The 20,123-nt window shown below is 34.4% G+C and overlaps 3 protein-coding genes across 8 annotated transcripts; 2 read left to right on the top strand and 1 right to left on the bottom strand.

Moving 5' to 3' along the window:
• Positions 1-208: 208 nt before the first annotated feature.
• LOC115991687 (protein TRIGALACTOSYLDIACYLGLYCEROL 1, chloroplastic) lies at positions 209-5,725 on the bottom strand. 6 transcript variants are annotated; one of them, XM_031115534.1, is made up of 5 exons: positions 5,571-5,725; positions 5,034-5,133; positions 4,248-4,360; positions 1,617-1,875; positions 209-1,518 (listed from the first exon to the last, which is right to left on the bottom strand). In XM_031115534.1, the coding sequence occupies exons 4-5, from the start codon at positions 1,661-1,663 to the stop codon at positions 519-521; spliced, it is 1,047 nt and encodes a 348-aa protein (XP_030971394.1). In that variant the 5' UTR covers positions 1,664-1,875; positions 4,248-4,360; positions 5,034-5,133; positions 5,571-5,725; the 3' UTR covers positions 209-518. The 6 variants fall into 6 exon arrangements, with proteins under 6 accessions (XP_030971394.1, XP_030971393.1, XP_030971395.1 ...); XM_031115533.1 differs by having other exon boundaries at positions 4,248-4,356; XM_031115535.1 differs by having other exon boundaries at positions 1,617-1,869; positions 4,248-4,356.
• Positions 5,726-8,495: 2,770 nt separating this feature from the next.
• Positions 8,496-10,641, top strand: LOC115991686. The gene is made up of 3 exons (XM_031115529.1): positions 8,496-8,830; positions 9,591-9,715; positions 10,201-10,641. The coding sequence occupies exons 1-3, from the start codon at positions 8,643-8,645 to the stop codon at positions 10,248-10,250; spliced, it is 363 nt and encodes a 120-aa protein (XP_030971389.1). The 5' UTR covers positions 8,496-8,642; the 3' UTR covers positions 10,251-10,641.
• A 259-nt stretch (positions 10,642-10,900) lies between these two features.
• LOC115990916 (vacuolar protein sorting-associated protein 52 A-like) lies at positions 10,901-19,048 on the top strand. The gene is made up of 5 exons (XM_031114683.1): positions 10,901-10,908; positions 11,064-11,088; positions 11,142-11,237; positions 13,190-13,291; positions 18,430-19,048. The coding sequence occupies exons 1-5, from the start codon at positions 10,901-10,903 to the stop codon at positions 18,460-18,462; spliced, it is 264 nt and encodes an 87-aa protein (XP_030970543.1). The 3' UTR covers positions 18,463-19,048.
• Positions 19,049-20,123: the final 1,075 nt, after the last annotated feature.

Genomic DNA, 20,123 nt, shown 5'->3' with positions numbered 1-20,123 from the left:
ATTTTTGAACTTGACCTTTGCAAAGACGATTTCAGAATACTCGCCTTTTGGAAAGACAATTTCAACATAGACTTGTTGTCTAGCATTGTCAGGTATGTTATGTGTTGTGTATACCTGAATTTGTCCCTTCAAGAGAGAATTATGAAAAGGCTCCCAAAATATTCAAAGTGATCCTACTTTGAAAATTAATTATTAAAAAAAAGTACTATTAACCAAAATCCCCTTATTCATCTTGTCTTGAATATTAAAAAAGGTGGAATCAACATTGCCTATAGAAGTCCTTAAACAACAAATATGGAAGTCAACATATAATGGGGGAAGCGACATCCCCAACACTTCCAACCTTAAAAAATAAAGTAATAGGAAGGGGTAATCAAGCTGGAATGCACATGGCTAAAAATCATAAAGTAGCAACTATTTATACACGATGTGTGTTTTGCTCATCTAAATTCTAGGCAATATCCATTGACTGACAAGAATGGCAGAAACTCCCATTAAACAACAGACTCACCAACTGTTTATACGCAATTCTTAAGTGAATCTCCAGCACCTTGGAAGAAGACGTAAGAGAGTGCAAAGTCAGCCATAAAGATACCAACAAGTGAGATAACCACAGCTGAAGTAGTAGACTCCCCAACACCTTTAGCACCTCCCAAAGTAGTAACCCCCCATGCACAGCTCACAACAGATATTATTGCACCAAACACTTGCGACTTTATCATCGCACTAATTATGTCCCAAGCTCTAAGTGCTCTCTGAGCAGAATCCAAGATAATGTTAATGCTAATCCCATAAACACTATCAGCCAAGAGCGCACTAGATGCCAACCCCACTGTGAAACACATAAGAGTCAAAAATGGCAGCGCAATACAGGAGGCAATTACCCTAGGAGTCACAAGATAATCAACAGGGTCTGCCCCAAGGACTCTTAATGTGTCAGTTTGCTCAGAAACCTGCATTGTTCCTAACTCTGCTGCAAATGCACTTCCAATTCGCCCTGCAACAACTATTGATGTAACCACAGGGCTCAGTTCCCTTGAGAAGGCCAGTGCTAATACCCCACCAATAGATCTGTTTAATCCCAATCTGGTGAATTCCCTAACAAATTGGATGGTGAAAGCCATCCCAACAAAAGCTGAAGTTAGAAGACAGACACCCACTGATCTTGGCCCAACTCTCTCCAGCTGTTGGATAGTATTCCTCCAGTGGACTTTTCCCTTTATTGTCCTGATAATAACCTGCCCTGCCAGTATAGGAACTGTCAATCCCCTCCACAGATACCTAGGTGGTGACCATTTGCTAAATAAAGTCTCTGGTTCCAGATTAGGTGCGTGGTTGGTATTTGTATCTTCTTCTAACACATGGGCAGATGGGTAACCATCACCTTCGTTGGGAATAGCACACAATCTAGTTGGTGGCACAGGCATTAGAAATTTATGAGTCGAAGGTCTTACTGCAAAGCGATGTTGATAAGAGGATTGCATTTTTGTCTGCCTATCTCGATTTATAGTGTTTCTTCTGCAAATTGTTTAAAACTTAAATAAGAAGTTGATAGGCATCAAGCACAAAGCATGTGCATGCATGCAAGAGAGAGAGAGAGAGAGAGAGAGAGAAACCTGTTAGAGAAGTACAAGGATGAATGAAGATGTGAAACAGTCTGCATAGTTTCCAGCTGTTGATAATCTGATTTCAGGCGTTTGTATGGTAGAGAGAGAGAGCCAGACAGGTGACAAAGATTCTGTAATCTGTGTCACAATACCTCAAAAAATTACGGAACCCAATATCATTGGGTGGAATGGGCTCTTCTAAAAATACTGTAGCCAAACAGCTGTGAGACCAAGCAATAGTTGTCTCAATTGAGGGTGAAACCTGAATCTACCAACAAAATTATAAGAAATGGGATGTGACATGAACAGAGTAAACAGATAATTATGAACATCATCTTCAAAATGGAAGAAACTATCAATAAAATAAAAAATTCAGTACGCTATAAGTGGTCCAATCAACAGAGATCAGGTTAAGAAGTGTAATAAGTCAGTATCAGGTTTGGGGAATCCCATTATACTATATGAAGGTAAGAAGACATCCTGAGATTCTCTTATTATCTTGGAATTTGCTCTATAAAATGTTTACAAATAATTTCAGCACGTATAGCCCATACATAGAAGAACATTAATAATTTAATAATGGAATAGACACAATCTTAATCTTAGCTTCACTCAAACAAAACAATAAAACAATCAGATATAGCCATCTTAGGTTTGAGGGAAAGGGGAAAAAAAAAAATCCTCGAGCTTGTCTATAGAAGTAAAGGATGAAGTTGGATGGGGTGTGATAAGTCCTAAGTTGAAATTATACCAACAATTTAAAAAATAAAAAAAGTGAAAGAAATTACAATGCAAGAATAATGCTATTTTTGCGAAGGCAAAAAGCCTCCCAATGAAAAAACCTACTATAACTCATCAACTCTATATAAGAGGCAACTTGAGTTCTTTTGTATCTATTATTATTTTTATAGATACAATGGTATTTCAAACCTATGGTGCCCGCTCTTTTTCGACAACAAAAGACTTTTTCAATGGAAACTTAATTTTCTTATCTTCATCTATTATGCACCGGAATGTGCCTCCCAAAAAAAACCCACTTATGCTTCATTAAAATGCTCTAGGCATGACCTACTAGTAGAATTTATCATTTATCCAAGACTTGCCAACCAGTGTTATATCAACGCCATCGAAAACACCCACTGTTACTAGATGCAAAACAGGGCATTCACACTGGGTGTTAAAGTGACTTACAATTTTTCAATTCTTGTTTAAAATAGATTTTCCAAGTTTATCAAACAAAACATTTCTAAACAGTTTTCTATATTTTCCATTTTATTTTTTTTGATAAGTGATATTTTCCATTTTATCAAATTGTATCAATAAAATTTTCAATATTTATACCATGATCAAACAATATTGATGAAAATAAGTGTATAACAGATACAAGTGTTGAGCCATTGAGATATTTATTAAATTATGTTACTAATTTAAAGGCAAATTGTAATGGTTTGATTGGAGACATGATTGCATCCTTTTCTAAGCATGAGTGATTTGGATGCATTACTGAAAGCTCTCCTGAAAGTTGATGCCTTGCTCACCTTTCTGTGAAGGTGTTGCACCTCTCAATCTGAGCTGGAGGGTTTGTAAAAGATACCTCTAAGATGAATGTTTGATGAAACTATGCATGATAAACAAATAAAAGATAAAAGAATTTAACTGGATTGGCACAAACCCAGTTATGCCCCCTAACCATTTTCTAATTGTTTGGTGACTACAAATCATCAAATTATTGGACTCAAAGAATTTATGACTCTAGTGTTTTTCCTAGAACTAAGCACGAACACTAATTTTTGTGCATCACTTAGTGCAAACCAGCTCAATTCTCTCATGACTCATCAATTAGAATAGCACAGTAAAATGCCATGATCTGCCCTTCCTAAAGTAGTTGTGAAAGGTTTGGGAGAGGAGGGGTTGAACATGCTTATAAAGTTTGAACACGATTTCACCAAAGTGCAAAGCCAAATCTCCAAGGGCCTTTTAAAATAATTCCCTTATTTTTACAGCCATGTTAATCTTCTTAATATCGCTCCACTATTATGATAACTGTTTGAACCATTAGTTAGATACAATTTAACTATTAAGGCATGACATATCAGGTCCTACATGGACCATAACAAGCTCTATAGTCATACAATTCCCAAATTGGTCTAATTTACTAAATCACAATTTTCCTCTATCCATTATCTCATCAAACAATTAGACATAATGCCAAATAAATGGTTGCCAAGGAGTCATGCAGAACTGGTTATAATTTACTACAACCATGTTTCATACAAAATATCATCAAACATGTAATGCCGACAACATTTTTAAAACAATCTTATAGCTTCGAAGAAAAGAAAATTTGCAGGGAGAGGAGATTTGGAGGTCAAGCTGCTCTGAGGCAAAAGAATTATGCACAAAATAGGGAGTGGCAATTTGTAAGACCCCACGCAAGAGCCCAATCAAACAGAGTTCTATTCAGCAATAACTCCAACCGGGCCCTTGATGTTTCTTCATCTTCAAAAATCTGACTATTTCACTTAAACCACAATAGCCACATCAAACATAATGGGACGAAATTCCAAATATCTGATGAATGATTCCCAAACGAATTCCTGAACCCAAACAAGAGATCCAAGTTACTAGTAATTCACAAACCTCAAAAGTATGTGCAATCCTCCCTCCACGGAAACCACATCATACACAAAGGAATTGCCTTCAAATTTCATCGCTATAATGTTCACCAAAGTGTGCCCTCCAACATTTGCTTCCTCCCAAAAAAAATTTCAAATAGTTCAATTATCGACTTTTGCATGACCCAGCAAATCCAAAACAAGCAAAATACAAGACCCCACATTTCTTTACCTATATCATTATGAAGATATAGGTGCCCTGTATCCATAATTATCTCTCAATACAATTTACACATGCAATTTCCATATACTTCTCCAATGGGTACTAACCATCACCGTCCCACCACAACATAAAAGCCTTGTTACAGGCTTTATCTTGAAAGCACTTGGTAGAGTATGTATAGTGTTTGAAGAAAAGGAAAGCAATGATTTTTTAGTTTCGAATCTAAGAAACGTTGGGTTTCAAACCCAATGAAAGACTATTTCAGAGATGCTGCATTGGAAAATCACAACTGGGTCTGACCTTACTTAACATGGTTTCAGGAAAGCAATCTCTCTCTCTCACACAAACACAGTGCACCATCTAGTACTCCTTCAAATTTTAAAACAACAAATACACATATAGCATAAAATCCCAGCAAATAATCAGGAGCATAATCGATCATGGAAATTATTTTTATTTAAAATTTGATAATAATAATAAAATAAAATAAAAAGAAATTCTTGTGACAGACAGAGATATATAGATAATAGCTATAGATGCAAAATAAAAATAAATGTAATTGTGGAAATGATAGTTACAAAACCTTACCTAAAAAAAAAGTATAAGAACCATTTGGGAGTGAGGCTGCAGAGGGTGGCTTGGCTGTGATTGTGTTGTGTTGTGTGTTCACTGCGTTTCCTGCTGGTGCCTGTAAAAAGGAGAGAGAGAGAGAGACTTATATAATAAAGAATATATATGGTGTAAATACTCTCCCAGATAAACTATACTAAACTGACAAAAGAGTGCATACAAAATTTGATAAAGATGCGGTGTAAAAGGCCATATTTACACCATCCAATGTCAATATACCACATTAGATAAAAACAGAAATTGAACACAAAAGCTAAAGGCAAGGCACAGTTTTGAGCAAAACAGTAGAATTAGACCCCACTTGAGCAGCAAAAAAGAGCAAAAGCAGTAGCAAGAAAATGAAGACACCAAACCCAGTACAAATTTCACAAGAATCTATGAAGGAACGGAGAATATCATATGAACTCAAAAAGTAAGAGAAATACTCTCTATGGCAGATGCAGTTGTGAAAATTTTTGAACAAATGGATTATTATTATTATTATTTAACACCAACCCTGATGACGGTAGTGGGGGGCGGAGTCACCGGCGCCTTCTCTCCGGCGACTTCTTTCCAGTGATGGTGAGGCAACAGTGATGTTGCAGAGGGAGAAAGTTTGAGACAAAAAAAGAGTAGAGGTGTGATAAATAAGGTAGGGTAACGTGGTTTTGTTTTTGCCCATTAGATTTATCATTTGACAGGTGTCTCAAATCTATTTAAAAACGGAGGTAATGGGAGGGTTCTTAACGGGAGGTGAGCCGGTCCCATTTGCAAGTCATCCACTTTCTCCTACAAATTTTTTATTTTTTACTTTTAATTTTAACTTTTTAATTTTTTTTAATATATTTTATTTAATGGTAACAACTTTCAATTTCAGCCGTAAAAGAAGGTATAAAACTTGCCTTTTGCAACAAATTCATTCCAATACAAGGTAACCACCAAGTGTTATATATATATATATATATATATATATATATAAAAAAGTTGATGTAATTTTTTAAGGTATATTTGGATAATATGTACGGGTCAATATCCATTATTGAATTTATTAGTATTAAAAAAAACTCCCATAAGCCTTTTCTGTATTTTATATCAAAATTTCTTTAGTCATCTTCATTTATAGTACATAAAAATTTATTATTTATAAAAAAAAAAAATGTATTAAATATGGCAGATGTTTTTAGTAAAATTTGTGTAATATATTTTTAGTGTTAGTTACCTTCTATAAGACATCATTGAGATTTTTAAAAATATTATTAAACTTATTTGAATCACTTTGGCTAAATCAACCTAATACACCGTACATGCATCATCCTACTGTAGGGGCGAAGGTTAAATCAGAGAGGATTGGGCCTGGTTTGAGCTTTAAAAAGGCTCAATTGTGCGCTAATGAAAGAGAATTAGGATCAAAGTTCAAACCAAGCATTTCAAATCCAAAGTTAAAAAGATTTGGCCCATAGACATAGAAGACTTGTTCGAAAACGGACCAAGGAGAAGGGCAAGCTCAGAAGCATAGGCAGGCAATTGAAGATTATCAGACTACACCTAGGATACAATCTGGCAAAAGAATAATAATTTACTCAAGTGAAGGTTGGAGGAAATTTCCTAATAAAGCAACCATCTCCTCTACATTAAATACATTACACCAACCATTAAATACATTACACCAACCAGCTATGCCGTATTTATGACGAATGACCCTCCAGAATAGTGCTTTGAAAGTTTGTTACCTTCACATCTTAACCTCAAAAGGAGGTGAGGGGAAAGATGAGACAAGTATCTCACTTGAAGAATCATCCACCCTACAAGTGGATAGTTGAGATGGAAGCAACTAACCTATAAATAGGAAAAGATCCATTGTGTTAAGGGATCTTTAAAAATAAGATTAAGTCTGGAGAGAGAGATTATTGTAAAAAACTTGAATATTATATTGTGATTATCACTATGTATTAGCCTTCCTTGGACAAACTGAGGTGAGTTTATAAAAGAACTTTCTTCATTTATCATATCTTACAGTATATAAGTCTTTTTACTTTAAATTTCTTTTCACTATTTTAAAAGTAGTTTTTAAGCCCATTTCTACAAATTAGTTGTTTCAATTAAGGGCCCAACTCAAGAGAGTTATTCGGTTTTTACCCCATACGCCTACCATGATAAATCTGAGCAAAATTTAAATGTTGGTTTTTATTCTATTAACTTTATTTCATATTTTATATATTATAAAAAATGCACCTAAGGTTGATATTTGGTCCAGGGCATTTAGTTTTTCTTTTATTCTCTTGTAAACTTTTTAGACTATTGAACTTTAGACCATAAATTTAAAACTTAATATATTATTTAACCTTGGATTAATTGCACTCCCCCCTTTAACTATGGGGTACTATTCAATCTCCCATAAACTTTTAAATCGGGCAATATCCCCCTAATGTATTGGTAATATGCGAAATACCCAATTGTTATTACCAATTTCTACTAGCTTCACAAATTTAAAGGATATATTCTATAAAAAAAAAAAAAAAAAAAGATTATATTATATCTATAAAAAAAAAAAATCATGAAAAATACTAGGTATACCCTTAATTGAAAAAATTAATAATTTTGTTCATACCTATGGTGAGTGATGTCAACATATTGTAAAAATGTTGTGAGACTTTGTTGTATTCGAATAAAAACTCATTATGAATTTCCATAACGTTAATTTTTTTTTTTAAAAAAAAAAAAAAACCTTTAAACATTGATTCTTTGGGTTTTAAATTTTAAGCATAATTTTTGGTTTTCTTTTTATGTCTTTGTATTTTCATTAAAAAATAATTTTCACTTTTATATAATATAATGTTGTCCTTTTTTTTTTTTTTTTGAAAACTTTAGTTTGGTAGTTGAAAAAAAAAATCACTAAATATGATATCAAGTGATATTAATTGATAAATTCTTTGATTGTTAAATAAAAGATTTGGAGTTCAATTTTTGTTTACACAAAAAATTGAGAGAGAGAGAGAGAGAGAGAGAGAGAGAGAGAGAAGAAAATATAAAAATAGATAGATGGTACGGATAATATAAAAAAATTCTTAAAAAGGGCATTGTTGAGGTTAGGTAGATTGGAAATAGGATTGAGTTAATTAGGAGAAGAGACAGGCAAAAATGGCCCATTACCATCAATTTTGGAAATAATTTGCCCAAAAACACTGTTTCTGAACTATATAGTAATGTACCACTTTTTCGTGTACTCGAGCTCACCAAGCTCGAGTACCATGTTTTTTTAGTCCACCCTAGCCTGCTGACATGTGAGGTACACAGCCCTAAAAACACACTATTATCTCTCACTTCTCAATCTCACCTACCCAGAACACACTCTCACTCTCACTCTCACTTACACCTAAACATACAAACCCCAAACCCTAACACCATCGACGTTAGAAGACTTTCGTCAACGGCGAACCTCTCAGCTCTCTCACTGTCTTAAGAGACTGAAACGACGTCGTTGTGATCTGTTTCGCGTATCGATGATGGTCGGGGGAGTGGAATCGTGGTCTCCGTCGCCGTCGCCTTTAAGGGAGAGGGGAAGGGAAAGCGGTGGTTGTTGGAGGAGCAATGGTAATGGACTTTCCGTTGGATGACAGTGGTGCGACGGCGTTTTCGTCCTCCTCTTCTTCTTCGCCCTTTCTCCACCCAAATTGCCTCGCAGGCTTCGCCGGAGACTCTCGGAGTCTAAGTCCCCGCAGAACTGTACTGTCGAAGATATCGAAGCGAAGCTCCGCCACATCGATCTTCGCCGCCAGGTCTCTCTCTCTCTCTCTCTCTCTCTCTCTTTTTGGTGTGGTTCTTGGTTTGTGAAATTACTTGGAACTTAACTGAGCCAATTAATTCTTCAGGTGGTTAAAGATTCTTGTTTTAAACGTGCTGATTAGTTAATTAAACATTTTGAAGACTTATCAATCTGAATTTCATTTACAGAAAATCTTCAGAGATCACCAAACGGTGTGATCGTTTCATAAAAGTTGGTACAGTCTGTAATTTTCTCAGGAGCCAGATCAAAATTTGATTTTTTTTTTCTTGGTAACCAAACATAGGATTTGGATATAAGCTTCCTGAATCTCAAAGAATCATGGGTTATGTTATTTATTTATAAATAAAATTTTTTTGGGAGGTTAAAAGTTAAAAGCTTTGTATTGAAGGTTTTTTTTTTTGGGGGGGGGGGGGGGGAGGTTGTTAGGTAAAGTTGGGTGCTTCTTCTGTTTGAGTTTTTTCTGTTTTGCACTTTCTGGTCTTTCCTTTTCACGTCTGGTGGGCGTCTCTTTGTTCCATTTTCAAAATATTTTGCTTTTTAACATTCTTTCCTTAAAAAAAAAAAATGATTACTTGTTGAATTGAATTTAAATTATCCCTTACTTTTTCAATAAGAAATTTAGTTTTGTACCCATTTTTTAAAATAGTTTTTTGTAGTCATGAATCCTACATTGGTTTTTTTTAATTGTTCTTAGTCCCTCTGAATAGTGAATCTTACATGAGCTTTATTCTATCATGTTGTTTTGGGTGCAGCAATGCGATGGGAAATTGTCAAACAAGGCTCGAGCAAAGCCCAGAAGCCCATCACGGTCCTCATCTAATGAGGAAGATCTTGGTTAGCGCCTTGAAGCGAAGCTCCAAGCTGCTGAGCAGAAGAGGTAATATTTTTGTATTGCATAACTTATTTTTCAGCCTTTTGAAAATGGGGTTGTTTGAGAAAGCTTCACCTAGGAAAAAATTGAAGTTCAAAAAAGCTGTGCTCTGAAAAAGTGCAGTTAGAAAATGCATGTTTGCATTACCAAACATGCATTTTGAGATCTTTGACTTTGACCAAAATGTCAAAATTTTCAAAATGGACCTATCCTACTCAGTTTTTCGAGTAGAAAAATTAATTGTGGTAGCGTACCTGTGCATTAGGCTTAATGTTAATATCTCGTTGACATGGATTCTGGGGACTTATTTCGTTAAGAAAATAATATAGTCTAGATTTTCCTTGTGACCTATAGTATTCGGTGCTGGATGGCTATAAAAAGCTCAAGTTTTTTTCACAACAAGAACTCAAGCAAACCCTCACTCTTCTACCCCAAACCTTGTGATTTTCTAACCTTTCTTTTATTTTTTTTTTCTTGTGTTACCCAATTAGTAATCCATTATGGGCAGCAAGTTGGTGCCGAGTTCAGTACAACAAAGTGAGCTGAGCGTGTTAACCATGTCCAACCTCGACATCATGAACCACATTTACGCAACCCATGTTCATGGTGACGAAAAGTTTGATGTTGAGTCTCTTTTCGTTCTCGTCGAAAACATCCTTAAGCGTGCCACCCTAATTGTTGACCATGTTGCACTGGTACACTACCATAATTCTTTATTAGAATAAGATGCTCTCTCTCTCTCTCTCTCTGTCTTGTTTATTTTCTTTTTCCTAAAACGGAATTTTAACTTGGACTGAAGCATTCCATAGTTTGGAATACACTATAGTGAGGTAGGGTAGCCATTACTTTTACCAAAGAAATTGAAAAACCACTTCAGCCTTAACGAAGTGGAATAAGCACACAAGGTTGCTTTACATTTTTGTTTCTTTAAAATGAGGGATATGTAATGCAAGTCCATGTTTGGGGACTTGTCTGTGGAGGAGGATGCCAGCAGGTAGGATTCATCCTTATGTTTCTGCGTCTTGATTCATTTACAAATACATTATATTCTCATTCCTGTTATATGATGACATTACCCGGTTCATCAGCCTCCAGTTTGAATATGGCATCTTGAAAATACATTTGGTTTTCATGTTTGACAGTGATGATATATCTTTGGATGGCTAGAGCAAGAACTGGAAGAATGCAAAAATGATGATGTAAGTAATTCCATATCATTTCCTTTGAAAATTCATTCCTTTAGATATATATTTTTTATCAACGGTCCTTTAAGCTGCAATTCTTTATTTATTTTATTTCTTTTGCTTTTTCCTTGTACATTTTAATCGTGTTTTATTATGTAAATTGTTTTCAGTTGCTTACCGGAAGAATGCTTTCATGTTTATTTTTAGAGGTTTATATATTTATGACCCCCGTCTCTTTAATAATGTAGGTAGTTGCAAACATACTATTTGAAGGTACAAAATTAAGGGCGTATACAAAGGGGGTTGAGAACAATTTACGGAAAGTTGAATTGGACTCGATTCAGGTTTGTGCTTACTTAACGAAATCCTTTTTTGCCAATCAATAGTTTTATAATTCATAGAGACATGATTTATTTTTGTAAACTTTCTTACTAGGCTTTGCTTTATTTTAACCGGAAAATTGTCTCACGTAGCTCATAGTTCTATGAAGTTCACAACATAAAAGTGTTTGCTGCTTTGTTGCCTGAAATCCTATAATTATCCATATAAAAAAAAAAATAGTGTAAAGAGGCTTCTCTTCTATGTCAGGAAGTCTTCTTTGTAATGCTTGGTTCTCCACTTCTACATCATATTATATTGTGCAAAACTTTTTCTTCTTCTTTGATTCGTAAGTTTACATGCAATTAGTGAGTTTTGGAACCCAAAACCTTACCCTCCGCCCTTTCTTATTGAGGAGGAGGTGACGTGTTAGCTAGAGCCCATTAGCCATATTGTGCAAAAACTTTGTGGAGCATTGCTTCCTTTTGGAAAGCTTATTGTCATGAGATCATTTAGTTGGTGATTTGGGTGTCGACTCACCATCACTGTTTTTTCATAATGAATTATGGAAAGTTGGTTTTAGTGTCTCATGAGACACTTTTTGCTGAATGTTTTGTTAGTGTAGTTATCCAAGTTAAAACTAGTGGTGATTAACAAATAGACCATGCAGTTATTGGATTGTGATTTATTTGTGTGAAGTTTTGAGAAGCTTTGGTATCAAATCTGGAAGTTTATATTACCGTATCTGCCCTATATTCTAGTACTTTCATATTGCCCAAGTTTCATGCTACTATCATTGTTTCCTTGTGCCAACTTTCTTTGACTGGTTAGATTTTGGACCAAATATATCTTTTTCTGTCCCACCCTTTGTCAATTAACTGCATGGCTCTGTTATCATTTTTATCCTTGTACTCCAGACACATTCTCATTCTCTTAGAGTTGGCAAAGTAAGCCCTACCTCATCTAGTTAGGCTTGCTTGTCTAGGTAGCCTGCATTTAAGGTTATAATAATTAGGTGTAGCACTTGGAGCTAATGGGCCATGAAGGAGGACAGCTTTAGTGACATACACTTTGGGGGCCTTTGGTTCGCCGTGATGTTCAATTACGGCATAATATTACGTTATTGTAATATTACATTAATGTAATCTCAATACAAGAATACAACATTACATTGTTTAGGAATGGATGAGATTAAGATGATATGATATATTTTGTAATTTTAAATTATAGTAATGTTAGAAAAAATAAAATAAACCAAAAATTTTAATGTCACATCATCGTAATATGCATCATATCAATGGTACATCATAGCGAACTAAACGCCCTTTCGTGATGAGCTCTGGTTTATGGTTATTTTTTGGTCATTATTATTAATTAGGTATTTACAATTCTTTAAAATGGTTGTTCTAATTGTGTTGGACATTTTAATTTGTTCTCCTTAGGTTTTGAGTTTGACCAATTTAAAATAGTTCAATTTGTTACTGTTAGCTTGTGTGCCATTATGGGTTTTACAACTGGCCCAAACTTGCCCTAAAATTGTTAGTTTCCAACTTTAGTTACCTTAAGTGTCGCTTTGGCCATGGCATGTGCATGATCATATCTCCTAAGTGAATAGTTGGAGAAGCATCAGATGTTGCAGGTTGTCTCAATTTATGTGTATGGGGAAGATGTGCTTGAGAGCATGTGTATGCACATCAACTAAGAATAAGACTTTTTTGACTTGTTAGATTGCTCATCCTTTTTGTTGTATTGCTCTTCTGTGGCACTATATTAGATTATAGAAACAAGATTTATTTGGTAAGAATTTAAATAGAAAATGTGTGTTTGGTTTATTTTGATTTTTGATTTTTTTTTTCATTCATTGGTAAAGATTTGTGTCGCAGAGATACCTTCAGAATCCTTTTTGAGTACTCTTTTATTATATATTTTATAAAGATTAAATGTTTTTTATTGCATTAAAACTTCTTCAACGTTGCAGGATTACATAAAAGAAAGTGATAATTTAGTGTCGCTTCATGATCAAATTCGTGAATGTGATAGAATCTTGTCACAGATGGAAACTCTCCTCAGTGGATTTCAAGTATGTTGTCCCTTACTTTGCAATAAGCAATTATTTACTTGCTTGCAGCTTCATTGAGACTGTTTCTCATTTGTTTTATACTGATAAAATTTATTTTGATGGATATACACAATTGATCACCCTCTAATAAAACATATTGGCTGAAAATGTAGTTGCATATATCTTTGTCACTTTGCAATGATCATTTCCCCTTCAATGGCGCTTTGTAAGCTCTCTCTCTCCGAAAAATTTGAGTTCTTTTTCTCTTAATTTTCACTAATCCAACTGGTTTTGGCGCTGCAATTCCATGTCTTGGTTTTTGTTTTAAATTTTCAAGAAATTTCATACTTTTTTGAATTTTGGTGCATAATGTGTTGTGAAGAACTTAGCATGTTGATTTTTTTGAAAGAAGTTCTAATTTTTTTATCTGGGTTTTAGTTTTTGGTGAATAATGTGTTGTGAAGAACTTAGCTAGTTTGATTGTGTGGGTGCTGTGAGGTTGTGTTGGTGAATTTGGAACTTAGTGTGTTTGAATGAAAAATTGGAAGCACTGAAGGCTGAAGGTATAAATCTTGGACTTTTATAGTTTTTTTTTTTTTTTTTTTACAGAAGTGATAGAAGACTTTTATAGCTTTAAATTGCACTAATAATGTAAACTTACGTTATAGACAAACAAATCCACATTATTAAACCCCCAGCATTCATTGTAAATGAAAAGAGATACTACTACAAATCTATCATTTAACAAAATGGCGATTTCCACTAAAAAAAGACAGAAAGAAGGGGGGCATTGTTAGTACGGACCAAATTAAGATAAGATGGACCACATAATTGTCTTTGGGGTGACACAAGAATTGTGTTTCCTGCATGTGCTTCATGATTCTCTTAATGTATAAATTCAGTTTAGGATTCTATTATTGAAAAGGAGATCATTACTAGAATAAGTCCACCTCACAACAAAAAAAAGGTTAGTCCATAATTAAGGTTGTGGGGTGTGTATTCTTTGGGAAAAAGAAAAAGGTTTTGAGGGTGCGCATCCCCTGCCCATCTCACCCTAAAATCCATATTTTTCATGTTTCCTGTCTTGTTTGTCCTCATATGTCCAAGCTGACCACATGCCCCACAAACAAAACTCTCTCTTGCAGATTTCTTGTCCTTAAAAACCTTGACTTTATCTCCCGATATTTTGATTTTCTTACTGACTAGACCAACACTTGTGATATCATTCTTTTTCGTTAAAGCTTTCACCTAAAGCTTTCCATACTTGCCTTTTTTCACAATAACATTTTCTACCTCCTTCATGTCTTTATTAAATATCTCTTTGGAAGAATAGGACCCATCAGGTTGGGCAGTACTGATAATTTGCTTGATCCGATTTGTGTTCTCAAAACCAAAACTTGGTTGCAAGCCCAAAGCCAGCCCTGTTTCCTCCCTCACAACTTTAGTCTTTTTCTTCTTCCTCCTCTCAGCCTCATCATCTTCCATCAATATACTTGCATAATTCGGCAGCTTCAACGGCTTCATCTTCATTTTCCTCTTCTGCCTGAGCTATGGATGGGCGCCTTCTCATTTTGAGCCCCTTAACACCATCTGCTTTGTCATGCTTTGACTCATAGTTACCTACTTCTTCCTCACATTCCTCTGCATCAAGAAGATTCTCTAAATCCCCAGCAAATGAATCAAGATCACTATTTCCTTCAGAGTCACTCTCATTTTCACGATCTAAGGCAGAAAGACTCTGAACTTGTCGTTCCCAAATCTCCTGACACTTCTCCCTTGTCTGCTGTTGCAGTTGAAGAAATGACATCTGCTGGCCACGCGCATACTTGCTGATAGTTGTGGGATCAATCTGTATCCCCGATGCAGCTTGCTCACTTGAAAGTTTGCGTATCATAGCAATACGGTGTCACCTAGTCAGTTTCGCAATCTCCTCCTCACAAACATCCAACTTCAGAAGAACCTCCCGTGCTTTGCAGTATTTGATAATTCAACTATTCTTTTAGTCTTCCGGAACTCAAAACTAGGACTTCCATCCTGACTGACCTGGTCCAGGTCAATAATTTCTTTGGGCCGTTTGATTATGATTTAAGATCTGAGGCTGTTCTCTATCTGTTTCTGTAGGTGGATAAGACTGTTTTCTTTTCTTGCATGAGCGTCAGTGATAATGGGAATGGGTTAGAATTCATTGAATTTGTGGTTCCCACTAAGTTTTTTATTTGGGTTTTAGTTTTTGGTGAATAATGTGTTGTGAAGAACTTAACTAGTTTGATTGTGTGGGTGCTGTGACTTGTGAGGTTGTGTTGGTGATTTTGGAACTTAGTGTAGGTAAGTTTAATTGAAGTTTCTCCTTTCTAAGGTGAGAAGATATTCAAAGAGGGAGAGAGAAATAGATCATAGAGAAAGGGGATTTGGTTCCATTTTTGGTATTTTCAGCTAACACACTATAGGTAAATGCTCTCTCTCTCTAATATTTCCACTTTGAAGTTTCACTGATCATAATTTGGTTCCATTTTTGCCTAATCCCTTGTCATTCTCTCTATTTTTTAACAACGGGAAAAAATGGACTGATGATATAGACCTATACAACTGAGAGAGAGTTTGAGTCTGTAAGGTAGAGATTGAAATCTGTGGGTTGCCTCCACTGTCAGCATGGACTGATGGTTCTTTTGTTTTTTATTTTTTATTTTTTATTTTTTGGTATTTGGGTTATATTGGGTTTTGCCTAAAGAAATTGGATTAGAATTGTTTTTGTTTTTGTCTATTTGGGTTGCATTCGTTTTGGGTATCTGTTTAAAATCAACATGCATGCCTTTTTATTTATGTTTTTATTTTTTTTTATTTTTTTTTATTGGTATTTATTTCATTCCTTCTTCCTATGTTCTTGTTTCTAATGTTCTCTTTGTTCGTTTTTGTCAAGTTATTTGAATGCTTTTTATTAAAAAAATTAAAATCAAATTTAATTTTTTCCTTGTAGTTGCGATACATAGGTTACAGCGTTCACAGATTATAGTGATTACGTCATTGCATTAGAACGAGCACCAAAAATTTTGAAAGGTAAGTTTTTATGAATTTCCCCCTTAATTGTTCCATTCTTAATTTAATCTTTTGTTAATAAATGGTTGATTAATTTGTGCTATATGTTCAAATTCCAACAAGATTTGGTTTTTGAGATTAATTTATGATTAGTTTTGGAGTTAGTTTACAAAAGAAACACAGTTGACAAAAATCTACATAAATAAGTAGTTACATGTAAAACTATAGCTGTTGAACAATTATTGATTATGATGTGAGGGGGTGAATTCTATTGAATTTTGAGTCAATTTTTTTTTTTTTTTAAGTTCAATGTAGCCAAATAGATGCATTGAGAATCGAAAAGAGTTTTAGTTTCAGCATTCAAATTTAGTTAGTTGGTTGGTAAATATTTGTTTTTAAGGCATTGAAATCGGAAAGATATGTTATCTATTTGTTTATTATTTTGACTCAACCTATTAACTGAGGATAGAACACAAAAATCATTTACTTTTTGTTTGTGGGTCTGGGTTGATACTCTTCAAACTTTGTATTACATGCTGAGATTGGTAACCTAAATGCATGTGTATGTATGTTTTGTTTGAAATGTGATTTTACAATTAGCTTTTGTTTAGATAGTTTCCCTCACCACGTGTTTGATGTGGAGCAACTTAAATGTTGTAGCCTAACCATCTTTCGACTACATATATTGAACAAGGGCATACCTCGCCTTCCAAATGAGCATCCAAAAGCAAACTTGAACGATGCTTATCCTGCCTCGTGCACAAAGTCTGTATAGCTCCATGTGGGTCCATATCTGGCATTTGGAAACAACATCATTATGGTTATATGCAACATCATTATATGTGATCTGTTTCAACTTTCAAGCTTAATGCAAAAAAGTGAAACATTAGAAGTGCGACAATGAATTCTATTTGTGTGTAAGAGTTTAGAGGCTATATATCTTAAAACACTGCCACATGAATTTGTTCTATATATAGGTGTTACTTTAATAAGCCTATATTAGGTTATAATAAATATTTCGAAACTATTGTTAAATATCTCCTATCTCCTAGAGTTTCACACTTTGAAACATGGCATAAGATTACACAGATAATTCCTAATTTCCTATTAATCACTAAATAGTACGATATGCTCCCTGTATGGTGTATATATGTGTATCATGAAGATCCCTTTTTATTTCCTTAATCTTTGCATTTAAAAAAGAAATACTAATTACTTGTGGAGAAAACAGTAAAATATATTTCATGTCCATTCAATTAGTTCACATTTGTCAAAAGATTTTTTTTTTTTTAAACACTATTTTTTTTCCATCTATTTGTTTTGCATTTATCAGTAATATTTTGACTTTCATTCCATTCTAACCAGAATATTCCGTTCTGGTACATAAATAGGTACACTATATACCTAATATTTTTGTCTTTGTCAAAAGTCAGAAGCCTAAATTGGCCATTTGGACAAAATTTTGGCATGAAATGAGATCTAACTTTGTGGATTAGAGTTTGAGGTTTGGAAACACCTCATTTAAGAGGACCCTTGTTGTAATGCAAGTAACAATGAAAGACAAAGACTAGAATGACTACAATTTCTAAGAAACTAAGTACCGATATCTAAGTTATTTCCAATGCAATGGATTTGAAGTAATCTAATTCGAAATAAATTGGCTTGAAGTGAAATATAAGTAAACAAACTAATTCAATTCAAAGTAAACTACATAAACCATATACTAGTCATCATTCTAAAACCAAACTAATTGAAAGCAAGCACAGCAACTAGATACAAGAAACTAACTTAATTAAACTTGATCACAAAGTTCACAGAAAGCACTTACAAACATAAATTCTTCACTACTCCTAAGAACTACAATATCTCCTACAAAACTAAGTACAAATGATCTCAACAAATTTTTTAGTGTATTCGCGGTGTTATTTTCTGTAGAATATGCCTCTATTAATACTTAAGATTTTAGCGGTTATTATCATTTATCAATTTATGCCTTCCATGTGTTTCCTTGCTAATTGTTAATGACACTTTCCAAATTTTCAACTATTCTCAGTAAACTTCTTACAACTTCTTTGAGGCAATTATTCCAAAGTTAACTGCATCAATGCCATGTGTTGCTTTTGCAGATGTGTGTTTCAAAAATTGCTCAAGGCCCTTAACTACGTTGAGGGAATTGCTCCACCCTGCCCTCAACTATTCGAGTATTACTATGCCTAGCATTAGTCCTAGTTTTCAATTATTTTTACTGGGGGCACCACATCACCTACACCTTTTCAGTTGTACGTTTCTTACTGTGCCTCTATTTCATCCCACTTCAGAATTATTTTAACCCCAACAGAAACCATTACAAACAACATTTAACTCCATGGCAATTGTCATTTAAGCCCAAGAAGAGAAACACGTGAAATGAACAATTGTCAGTCTCTCACCTAACTGCCAAGGGCCTCAAGTACAAATAGAGGACTCGTTTTCAAGAAAAAGAAACCTAACAAACTTGCTTATACATAATGCAATGATCATTCTCTTTCTTAAGAGTCTTGAAAGCTGATTATAGAGATGTTTTGATGGGATTCAAGGCTGCTAAGATGGGTTTCTTCAACACTTGACTGGTGGCATTGATGGAGGTTGGTGGCAATAATTGTGGATGGATGGGTATGGATTCAATGGGTATAGAGAGAAAATTTAAATAAATAAAAATACAAACCAAAAAAATAGTAATTTACTAGGAAAAAAAAATATAATATAATTTTTATGTGCTCAAAACAGCATAGTTTACAGGATGTGGTTTAATACTGTACATCAAAACTACATTGTTTTCAGCTTAGTAGGAATTTAACAACGGCCCCAACAACGGGTATTGACAAAGGGACGCATATCAAAGCGTATTATACTTTTCGGATCCAAAATCTAAATGTTTAAACTTTAAGCTTTAGAGACAAAACAAAATGACCACGTACTTTAAGAAACAAAGTGCAATTTAATCAAATATAAACATTCCTCATCTCTCTATAACATTTGAGACAAGTAAAGAATATTTCCATTCCTTCCATCGCATATAATCAGCCCTACCAGGAAATTAGAATGGGGCAGAACCATGTCAAATTTTGTTAATTTGCAACAAACTCCTAAAGTATTATTCTCACTGTTTCGGTATCACTCATAGCTTTTTATGAGACAGCATGAACAAAACATTTATGTTATATAGGGACGAACTGCTCTAATATATGTCAAATAAAAATTTTATATTTTATAGAATCTTATACTAACAATTGAATTACTTTTCAACACCATTCTCTAGGTTAGAGAGTTTCCAAATACGAATTGAACAACTCTTCTTGTTTGAGCTTACTGAGTTGCTAATCCAGAGTTCAGCATTTCAGCTCCAGTACATGTTTATGACTTAAGAGACAAATATGGCCCTAACTCACAAATCACAATTCACGTGTCTGCTTCCAAAAAAAAAAGCGTTATCTTACATCATTAGCATCTTGGACTTCATGTTGAATCTTAGTAAAACTAGGGTCAAAGCTTGGATCCAATGCACTAGAGCACTGGACCCAATCCCAGTCTGTAAAACTATATGCATTTTTTAATTTAAACACTACTAAAATCAAGTGAAAATTAACACAAATCACACATAGGTCACTTCCTAGTTAAGGTTTACCCTCAATATAAGTTGGCTTATTGACACATGTATCATAAGCCTCTTCTTGTCAGTGTAGAGTAAATGTTCAATTTGTATAAGCTATAATGGAAAGATAATTTTGAAACCAAAAATCTACGATCAAGTATACCCAATGCTCCAATCTGGCTCCAGAGA

This window comes from Quercus lobata, chromosome 5 (assembly GCF_001633185.2).
Source record: "Quercus lobata isolate SW786 chromosome 5, ValleyOak3.0 Primary Assembly, whole genome shotgun sequence".
Lineage (NCBI taxonomy): Eukaryota > Viridiplantae > Streptophyta > Magnoliopsida > Fagales > Fagaceae > Quercus > Quercus lobata.
The sequence above is the reverse complement of the archived record's forward strand: the minus strand, read 5'-3'. Positions and strand labels throughout refer to the sequence as shown.